The sequence below is a fragment of the Carya illinoinensis genome, chromosome 8, assembly GCF_018687715.1.
Source record: "Carya illinoinensis cultivar Pawnee chromosome 8, C.illinoinensisPawnee_v1, whole genome shotgun sequence".
Lineage (NCBI taxonomy): Eukaryota > Viridiplantae > Streptophyta > Magnoliopsida > Fagales > Juglandaceae > Carya > Carya illinoinensis.
The window spans coordinates 35,807,804-35,818,629 of NC_056759.1; the positions used below are offsets into that span (position 1 = coordinate 35,807,804).

Sequence of the window (10,826 nt, forward strand, 5' to 3'; positions counted from 1 at the left end):
CAAACCAAGACATACTATATATGTTGAACTGTTTTTAAATAGAAGCTATATAATAGTAGATCAACAAGTAAACACCATAAATTAACTATGACTATATATGTTTTGAGTACTTCTATAGGGCATCCTACACCACACACCTTATGTGCATTTCCTTTTTTTTTTTTTAATATGAAATACTAAAACGCTAAAACTTTTAAACTCTTTTTCCCCCTTTCCCCCACTTTCTCCCCTTCGCCAGACTTCGCTCCCTCCTTCGGCATTCTCTCCTCCATCAATCTCACCCGAGTCTTCTACGTCTGCCATCGTCTGTTGCCGTCGAGGAAACCGACTGACCGAAAGCAAGATTGATCCAGCAGTTTGTTTTCTTCGTCTTCTCTCCCTCTACCGCCGATGAAAGCTACCATTTCTCTCCATTTCATTTTCCCGGTAAATATCTCTTAAATTCTAACGAATTTTTCTCATACCCATTCTATATATGTGTTTCTGTTGTGTGTTTATGTAGTTCTTGAATGTGTTTTTGGTTGCTGATTTTTCTGTTTTTTGGATCTATGGTTGGTTGTGGTTGGTTGCTAATTTTGGGCATTTTTCTGTTCCTACACCTAACGTGAGACAAAATAAAGACTTTGTATCAAGAAAATAAGTTTCAAATGTAAATACTTGGAAAAACAATATCACTATAGAACTTGCTAGCAAAAGGAAAATAAGTTTGTAATGTAAAACTACCTATTCCTTGCCAGCAAACTCATTGTCGGGAGTGAGAAAGAGCATGCGGTGGCACTCCGTCCTGCCAAAGGAAATATAATATTTTCATTTGCAAGATAGATTGATATAAATAAACTTATGTAATTGAAGAAAATGATGATCTGCGATAGCTCACAAATTCACATGTTTGACACTTGTGTGATTTGATAAGCTTACGATTTCAAGCCCTGTTCAATAGAAAAACTTTGATCTTTTAATAGCAGTATATTTTACAATCTAACCAATCAACAACCACGCTTGATATTTCAGAAAGCAGACTTTCAAGCAAAAAAAAAAGAGGCTTTTACTTTTGGTCATGGGTTGCTGTGCTTACTCATTCTTCTCTTTCAGATTTCTTTTAAAAATTGGCATGGGAAAAAGATATTTTAACGAATTCCTTTGTATATAGAGAATATTTGTGTTGCTTGTGCTCCAGTTTCAAATATATATATATATACACACACACACCACACAGTTGAATAGAGGTTCTCCACTACTGCAGCATGAATTAATATATTGCATAATGGCTAGGAGAATGCATGCTTGGGGCATTCTCGAGACACAATTTGTGACGCCCCCAAATTCCGTTTGGGATCGGACGGACATTTGAAGCGTCGAGACATGTAACACAAGGTTACCTGCCCCCGTTCATGACATATAAGATGCAATAATCCTAACATGCATCTAACATTATGCAATATTCGCAGCGGATAATTTTTTTTTTTAGCAATACTATGCACCAAACTGAAAATATCCCAATACTTAAAACATACTTCATACATAAAGATCCATTGAATAACTAAGATCACAGCACTATTCCAAAATAGTTATGATCCAAAAGTACTGGAGATGCAACTCCATCGTACAAGTAGTAATTTAACTACTATATTAACATTAACGACGCACCGTCGTTCAGTCGACTGTGTCTAGTTGGTCAGCTCCTGATCCTCCTTCAGGTCCTGTAACAAGATCTACCATTCGGGGGGAATGGTAGTTGGGACTACCACAGTGAGATTTGATTACAAATCTCAGCAAGTTAACAAAAAACTTCCATACAGACTAATGATGCATGTATGACAGTAAAAGCATAAATGCATAATCAAAATCATAAGTAATTAAAGCATAACTTAGCGTACAACATAGCATAATTGACATAGCTTAAATTGAATCATGAACTGAACTTGACTTGACATGAACTTGATCTGAAACTTGACTTAGCATGAACTTGCTCTGAAACTTGAATTTAACATGAAAAATACATACTCCACAGTTGTTGTGGCCCCATGTATTCTACGTGTAAATACATACTCCACAGTTGTTGTGGCCCCATGTATTCTACACAAACTTGACTTAACATTAAAAATACATACTCCACAGTTGTTGTGGCCCCATGTATTCTATGTGTAAATACATACTCCACAGTTGTTGTGGCCCCATGTATTCTATACATCACTATGCAGTTAAATACATACTCCACAGTTGTTGTGGCACCATGTATTCTACATAAACTTGACTTAACAAGAAAAATACATACTCCACAGTTGTTGTGGCCCCATGTATTTTACGCATCACAATTGTAGTTAAATACATAACCAACTTGAGATAGTAACATTTCGTAACATGGCATAACATATAACAGACAACATATTTAACATGACATATTTGTAATGTATAGTAATACATGACAGAATATATTGTGTAACAGATAAAAATTGATGACAGAATAAATTCTGTATAATAGACAATTACATGATAACTTGGCATGGTATGACATATATGATAACATACATACATACACTGTAATTCTTTTACTTAGCACACATACACAGTAGACTGCTAGTAAGTTAAAAGCTAACTTACCTCGATCTCCGCGTTTCTTATAAAACTTCAAGTGCGATCACGAGGAACTGTAATTAGTGATTCTAAAAATTAGAACTAAATCACTAATAATTTGAAATATGGAAAAATATTAACTTAAAGAGTAAAATTTTCATTTTACTCTCTACATGTGGGAAATTGACCGTTTTACCCATAACTTAAGGATTTTGCATACTAACTTCAAAAGTTTCCAAAATTTACATTCCTCATGTAAATTTTGTCCTAAACTTAAATATCAACTCATAAAAATTTAAAACAAAACACAACCATGAAGAACACACTATGGTCGAAACATCCATAGGCCATTTCCCTTTATTTTTGTTGCAATTCCTTCCAACTTCAAAACTCATGCTTAAACCAAAATTTTGCAACAAACATCTTCCAATCCTAAGTTCAAAACCATACTTAAAACATCCATTTAGAAAAATCTAATAATCAACACCAAACTTTTTTGTAAAAAGATCCAAGCATTTGAATTACAAGTTTTGACCTTAAATCAAAACATCTCCAAGAATTTCAAAAATCAAATCTTACTTCTAACATATTCATAATATCATCCTAACATCAACCATGCTTTAAATCATCAAACTAAAGTCACCAAAATCACAAAATAACATTTGGAGTTTTTGGTTTTACACTTAGTCCAAAAACATGAGCTTTTTCCTCAACTAGTTTTGATAAATCTCTTGATCTATGACTTATAAATATATGATCTTCAAACCAAACCATTACATGGTTTAAAAAGATGTCCTAAAACATATACAAGCTTCTAATTCAAGATCACATGGTTTAGAAATTAACTAAAAGATAAATTTAGCCAAGAATATCCACACTTTGGCTTATCTGAATAACTCTTTGCATAAAATTTCATATCTTTGAAACTAACATCAAATATCTTCAAAATAATAATATAACATGTATATAAGATGTTTAGGATCCTCCAATAAAATTATCAAAGTCATTAGAATAGGTTTAGACCACCAAAGAGTTAAACTTTCTCAAAACAGAAACTGTTTTTCCTCTTCCAGTTTCTAAGTTTCTAAATCTAAGAACATCTTTCATCAAAACCTTTAATCATGCAAAAATCCTCAACCAATAGTCACATATACATGTTAACAATACTCCATAAAAATTTCGGATCAATATCTATCCATTAGCTTGGTCAAAAACTCCAAACTATAACATATTCTCCAGTTTATCTCCCAGAATGACCTTTCTATAGTTTACACAATATTTGACCGACCAAATGATCTTCAAATGGGGCAAATAAGATATCCATGTAAACTAGACTCAAAAAGGAACAACTTATATGAAGGAGACTTTATGATAAAACACTTACAACAGCTTCGAAATGGGCGTGCAAAAGATCTCCTAAAATCTGTCCGAGAGAGAGTGTTTGATAATCTTTTATTAGAAGGAGTAATTGAAGATAAGTTCATGGGTGCTGGCTAGACACATTTATGGACGAGATAAGGGAGGTGATAAGGCTGGAGTTGAGAGTTGAGTGTGGTTTTCTCCTACCCAAAATATCTATAAAAGATTATCTCATAATATTCTATCCAATAATATCTACAAAAAATCAACTTAAGATATTTTTATCTAATAATATCTATAAAAATCAACTCAAAATATTTTTACCCAATAATATTCACGAAAATTACCTCAAGATATTTCTTTTTATCCAATAATATCTACAGTTTTGAACAGACGTTTTGTCCGAAAATGTGAAAAAAAGTTATTGCGCCATAAGACTTTAAATAACCCTCCGAGTCTAATGGCACAAATCATAATACATTTTGACACTTCTAACTATCTCCAATAATCAAAAAATACACTTCTGATACCATAGTAAATAATAACACTAACTATGTAGTTAGACAAAAACCTATACGATTAATGGATTCGTGAAAACTTATGGGTTTTTCACGAGATTCCTAAAGTTAATAGAAATTTCACAATTGAATTTCTAGCGGGCTGTTACACAATTCTTATTATTATTATACATAGATCTATCTAGTTACTTTTACAATAATTGGTTGGCTTTGCAGACATGCAAATTTGGTAAATCTTCTCGAGTCTTCCTCTCCAAACTTTATTCTTTAGATCAAATAAAGGATTTTTTTTTTTTTATCGAAATGGGTTCTTCACTTCTCTTAATCCACGATGCATTTGCCTAACAGTCCAGCATGAGCATTAGTTCAAACCCTGCCTTTGCTAAAAAAATAAAGAAAGAGATCATGAAATGCCCATGATTATAAACAGAGCAGCAGCTATAGCTAACAGGCTCGTGAGGAGAGAGCTAACATGATAATCTCAGCTCTCAAGAAAGGAAATATATTAAGCAAGTATCTATGACTTTTGACCACTGTTGATGCTATAATTGTAGATGAGTGGTGTTGCTAAAATGGTTCTTGGCATCATTCTAGGTATCGATAAACAATCCTACTGGTATGGAAACAAGTTCTCTCTCTCATTCAAAATCTTGAGTAGCTTACCTCATACGGGAGTGCCCAGCGTGCATAGCCACAACAGTACACTACCTTTTATTTCAGGTAAGAAATCCTCTTGGCCTTATTTTGTAACTATATATCTCACCTTCTTCTTACAATTAAGAGATCTTGAATTTGTGTATGTGTCATTGTTAGTTGTAACATCCTAATGGTTGAAGAGGAAGACAAATGGCCACTCAAGCCTTCTACATCGATTTCACCGACCCAAGTATGATTATTTAATTGTTTCTACCTTCATTTTCGAAAGTTATTAAACACGTGGTATTAAATATTATTTGTGTTGTTTCAGGTGTGTGACCATATCGATGCGATGCAATTCCATGGAGATAGGTGCTTATATTAGACAATGTATAAAAATCTTAATTATTAGTATGCTGGTCAACTATTAGTGTGCGATGTTATTGACTGGACCATGCTCATGTTTCTTGGCAACATTGTGTGACTAGACAGGCAATAGCTGATTTTTTGGCAGTATCGTGTGATTGGACTTGTACAAATTTTTTTGTGGATATAAATATTGGCAACTTGTGTAGATAAACTTGGCTAGATTGTTTATAATGTTTTTATGAATGAGGATTATATCTACGCCAAGTCTTTTCCTTAGATAATTTATCTCCTTGTAATGTAAATTTGCTTTCAATGGATCATTTTATGACTGGAGTCCAAACATTTGTTTTTTAAAGTTTAGCGAGGCCAAAAAGTAATCATATTGAAGCTTAGTTTGACATTATGTTCATAGTGGATTCCACTTAAGCTAATTCTTCCACCAAATCATGACAACTCACAAAGCTCCCCCTCCTCTGATCACCTACGAAAAGGTGATCTTGCTTTAAAAAGTTATAAAACTTGCAGGTGTACTACCGCCTCTAAGATCTAACCATTAAGATAGACACAAAAATAAGTGAAGTGATACACCGATACCATAACTTTTTTATAGAATCAAAGCAGAAACATTAAAAAAGAAGCACATTTTATTGAATAATTTTTTCTTATATTACAAAATCATACATCATGAGTAGACATTCATCCCGTTAAAGATGACTACAATGCCGACATCTACCACAGAATTGTTACAAATTACAAATGTAACTCCTCGTTGAGGGCTGAAAGCTATCCTTGTTAATAAGTCAAGAGAATTTTGAGTGTGCCTTCAGGATAACTTCAACCACAGCTTCCTTCAACCTTAACAACTCCATCGCATAGCTCCGAGGTAAAGCATCAAAGGCATATCAGAAACAAGGAATATCTAGCTTGCTAAATTTCAGAGTTGGAAGAAGCAAAGATCAAACTCACGGTTTGGCAATCTCAGTAATATCAAATCGAGGGTCAAGGCCCTTTCCAAATTAATGCCATCCAAAACTGTAGAGATGATAATATTTTACTGGTCTAAGGTTCATGTAGCAAGTACAATTCACAACAATCAAGCCGGCAATCTCTTATCATATTACCTGAAAATGCTCTAACAAATGTGAATGTGGCGGGAAATTGAAAGGGCTGATCTGCTGCAATAGCTAATAGATCTTCCCCTGTTAGGAAATTGAAAGGTTCATGTAGTAGGACATTTTTGTTTATTGACATTAGACAATTCGGCAGGAAACAAAATGTCTAATATATAATTAGCAGGACATTTTTGTTAATTGATACTACCCAAGAGCTCCATCTTTTGTTTTTTCATAGGTAAATAGGACTGCTTTAAAAAATAATGAATAAAAAGCTCCATATTTTATTTAAGACTCAAAAAGAAAAAAACATTAGCATTCCCAATCAATACACACAAGGCCTAGCTGTACTCAATCCCACCCTATATATGATTAAATTCATTAAATTCAAGCATCATTCTTGGTTTACAGAAGGATTTGACAACAGCTAATATCTTCCTTTCTATTGAATTTCTAAATGACTTGTGTCAGATCTATAATGCAATAAATTAAGCCCACTGGAAGCATTGTTAGTATTCTTTGGGTAATACACTTGACCTGACATGGTGGCATTTCCCCAAAGTGAGCTCTTGAGGCATCACTGAACTTATGCTTATTTCTGTTTTCAAAAAAAGTTAATGGAATAAACTACTAAAGAAAGTAAAAGCATCAACACATTAGAAAATTTGAAAGAGAAGACAAGAAAAAATCGAGCACCTGTTAAGGAAGAACTGTGTTGTCCGTCCCTGGCAGCAATCATATCTCCAGTAGTAGGTACAAGAACACCCATTTGAATCATTGCCTGAAGCACCTGCACTAGCATAAGATTTCCCTCGGAGAGGGAGAAATTTGCAGTGACTCGGGGAGATATTTACCCCGTCACTGTACTGAGGAATCAAAAACCAGGTTTTGGTTGGAAACTTACTGTGGCGTAGCCACAGATCTGGATGCAGGGACGGTCTTCTCTTCGACATCGACTAGAGTTTGCAAGGGACGACTTTGCCCTAGAATCACAGAGAGGAGTGCGAAAGAGAGGAGTACAGAGAGAGAGAGTGAGAGAGAGAATCAAGAGAGAGGGGGCATGAGGAGAGGAACTGAGGAAGGCTTCCAGTGGATGAAATCGGGCATGAGGAGAGGAAGGTTGTTTCAGTGGAGGAAATCGAACAGATCGAGAGGAACTTCCAGTGACTACAAACCGTGATGTGGCGCCCAGACCGGGTTCGCCACATCACGTGTGCGCTGTAGAAAACTTAAGCCGGCTGCTGAATAGAGTTTCTCATATGTTTTATTTCACAAATAACGTGAATGAAAGCTCCCTGCCCAATGACTTTAAAAGAAAGAAAGACACGTGATTGTCGGTTCCACAAACTCTACGTTGGAAAGCGATATTCCAGCTGCTGTGTATATATTATGGATGATTTTCTTTCTCTGTCAGAATTCTCAACCTTTCTTGAGAGAAAACAATATATATATATATATATATATATATATTATAGAAAGCCCCCTCCCATAATTAACGGAGCTTTATGTATTGAGTTTTGCTACATATAAGTACAGTCGCATACTAATCTGTGTATCAATATTGATTTATTCATACTTAAAATTTAAATTAATATTGTTTTCAATAAAATTTACTTTTTGATCAATCACATCATATTAGTGTACAGATTAGTGCATAATTATGTTTGCAATTATATAAAATGTTTGTCAAATTAGTCTCACAAAACAGTTTGTCAAATTTTAAAAAAAAAAAGTTTGTTTTTTTTTATCATTAATCTTTTTTTTTTTTTTTTTAAAAAAAGACAAAATAAAATGTCTCAGTAACTTAATAATATGTAGAATAGCATTGTGACAAAAAAATTTGTTTTTATATATTTGAAAATGATTTTTTTGGATTGTTGTTGAAGCCATTTCCACTAACATGAAGAAAAATAAAATTTTTTTTTATTACAAATTACTGATCTGCAACATAACGGCCCACCAAAAATTTAATAAAACTCAAATGGCAAAGAACATGATCCCAAACCAGAAACTTTTGAGATTACCTGCATGATTGAATAAAATATGTTTAAGTTAAAAAAGTGCATTATGATAATAATGTTTAGATTACTTTTTAAGGTATAGAACCACCAAAATTTTTCCTTATTTGTTTCCTCTATAATAATGATTGGAACTAAAAAGTAAGAGCTTGCCCAAGAGTGCAACCGGTAGTGCAACCTTATTTTAATTAATGATGTTTATAGCCAATCTTATTTTTGGGTACAATTCCATTACATTATTAACTATTGTGTATGAGATTTTTGTTCTCTAAATAACACATTTTTCATGATATTAGGTGAAGTAAAAATTTGAAAGATGAGTATTTCTAGGGATAATGTTGAGGTATTTGATTCTGCAAATTCTAGTGCCGATGAAGTTGAAATAATTGAAGATTTGGATGTTGAGGTTGAAGAAGATAAGAGCTTGCCCAATAAACCAAATACCGGGTCATCTTCATATGTGGAGCCGTATGTGGGGTTACAATTTGATGATGCAGAAGATGCACATACTTGCTATAAAGCCTTCTCTAGACGAACTGGTTTTAGCATTCGAACAAACCATACCCGATTGGCAAAGGAAGACAGATCACTAATTGGGGTAGAATATGTTTGTTCAAGGGAAGGGTTCCGTCGCCAGAATTTGAAATCGAAAGATAGAGCAAGACCCGAGACTGCAGAAACAAAAATTGGGTGTAAAGCAATGATGACAATAAGGAAGGATGGAGAAAAATGCGTTGTGTCCAAGTTTGTACTCCAGCATAATCATGAGCTGCTGACACCTAGGAGTACAAGTTTTATGCGTGGGCATAGACGGGTAACACCAGCGCAAAAAAATTTAATAGACACACTAAATGAGTCGGTGATACCAACACGGAAAATAATGTCCGTCTTGAGTAAGGAGTCTGGTGGTGACTATAATATTGGTTGCATTAATAAAGATGTTCAAAATTATTTGGGCAATCGAAGGAGACAGTTCCTGGGAGAGGGAGACTCACAAAGCCTGTACACTTACTTTTTGGAAAGCGAACGTAATAGTCCAGGTTTTGTGTATTCGATCCAAGTTGATGAAAATGGATCGATGAGAAATTGCTTTTGGGCAGATGCTAGATCACGGGCTGCATATCAGTATTTTGGGGACGTTGTGACTTTTGATGCCACGTACCTCACCTATGGGGGAACCAAGCTCAACTATATTTCACATAGATTCACAACCGGGCTCTATCTCAACTGCGTTTGACATGTTTGAATACTATGTCACTTGGTATATTTGTATTTCTCATTTTTTATTTATTCGTCTTTTAATATGAACTTCTTTTTTTGTTTGTAGGAATATGCCAGAAAGTTATGCAACTGCTTTTGACATGTCTCAAGATCCGACCATGTCACAGGATCAAGACTTTGGTGCTTCGTGGAATTTTCACGCATCACAAAATCATTAATTCATTCATGTCCAAGCTTTGGATGAAATGCTTTTGTTGGAGTTGCTTCGTGGATTATGACACATTTTGAGAAACCATTTTGATATATTTTAAAATGTTTGACATATTTTAGATTGTTGTTAATGACAACTTTTGAGAAGCCATTGTATTTGTTAATGTTAATGCTACTACTTTAAGTTCAACCAAAGTATTCACATGCCATTTTAAAATGAAAGTAATTGTCAGTTTATCATTGTGAAAGTATTCACAGGTTCGTATCTCTATTTACGCTTGGTTATTTATTTTATTAACAAGTTCTACTACTTTAATTGTTACCAAAGTATTGCATGTCTTTTTAAAGTGAAAGTAATTTTTACTTTATTATTGTGAAAGTATTCACATGCTCATGTCTCTATTTATATTATTGTGAAAGTATTCACATGCTCATATTTCTATTTACTCTTTGTTATTTATTTTATTAACAGTTTCTACTATCAAGACCATTGAAATCATCCTATCAAGAAACTAGATTGCAAGATCGAACTTCCCAAGTCTACACGAGTGATAAATGAAAATCTCAAAGGTTAATGGATTTGGAAGACAATTCCTTTCTTGCATTTCTTCAAGTAGTTGACAAGCTTCATCTGTTTTGTCACTCCTACATAAACTACTAAGTAGGTAGTTGTAAGTGTTGACAATTGGATCACAACCCATTTGCCTCATCTCATCAAGTATTCCCTTGGCTCATTCGAAATCACGTCTCCGACACTTCTCCTTAATCAAAATGTTGTAATAACTGGTTTTCCTCTCAGTAATTTCCAT

At 34.0% G+C, this 10,826-nt stretch overlaps 1 protein-coding gene and 2 long non-coding RNA genes across 3 annotated transcripts; 2 read left to right on the forward strand and 1 right to left on the reverse strand.

Moving 5' to 3' along the window:
* The first annotated feature begins 269 nt into the window (after positions 1–269).
* LOC122318356 lies at positions 270–5,601 on the forward strand. Its single transcript, XR_006244806.1, has 3 exons — positions 270–426; positions 5,046–5,337; positions 5,419–5,601. It is a non-coding gene; the product is annotated as an uncharacterized LOC122318356 (long non-coding RNA).
* Positions 5,602–6,082: 481 nt separating this feature from the next.
* On the reverse strand, positions 6,083–6,932 carry LOC122274231. The gene is made up of 2 exons (XR_006228257.1): positions 6,578–6,932; positions 6,083–6,488 (listed from the first exon to the last, which is right to left on the reverse strand). It is a non-coding gene; the product is annotated as an uncharacterized LOC122274231 (long non-coding RNA).
* A 1,970-nt stretch (positions 6,933–8,902) lies between these two features.
* On the forward strand, positions 8,903–10,025 carry LOC122274673 (protein FAR1-RELATED SEQUENCE 5-like). The gene is made up of 2 exons (XM_043083688.1): positions 8,903–9,744; positions 9,914–10,025. The coding sequence occupies exons 1-2, from the start codon at positions 8,903–8,905 to the stop codon at positions 10,023–10,025; spliced, it is 954 nt and encodes a 317-aa protein (XP_042939622.1).
* Positions 10,026–10,826: the final 801 nt, after the last annotated feature.

Bases quoted from the DNA above. Each gene is read 5' to 3' on its own strand.
- LOC122274673 (XM_043083688.1), top strand. From the start codon at position 8,903: ATGAGTATTTCTAGGGATAATGTTGAGGTATTTGATTCTGCAAATTCT. The intron at 9,745-9,913 runs GTACCTCACCTA...TTTTGTTTGTAG, and splicing joins GTTGTGACTTTTGATGCCAC to GAATATGCCAGAAAGTTATG.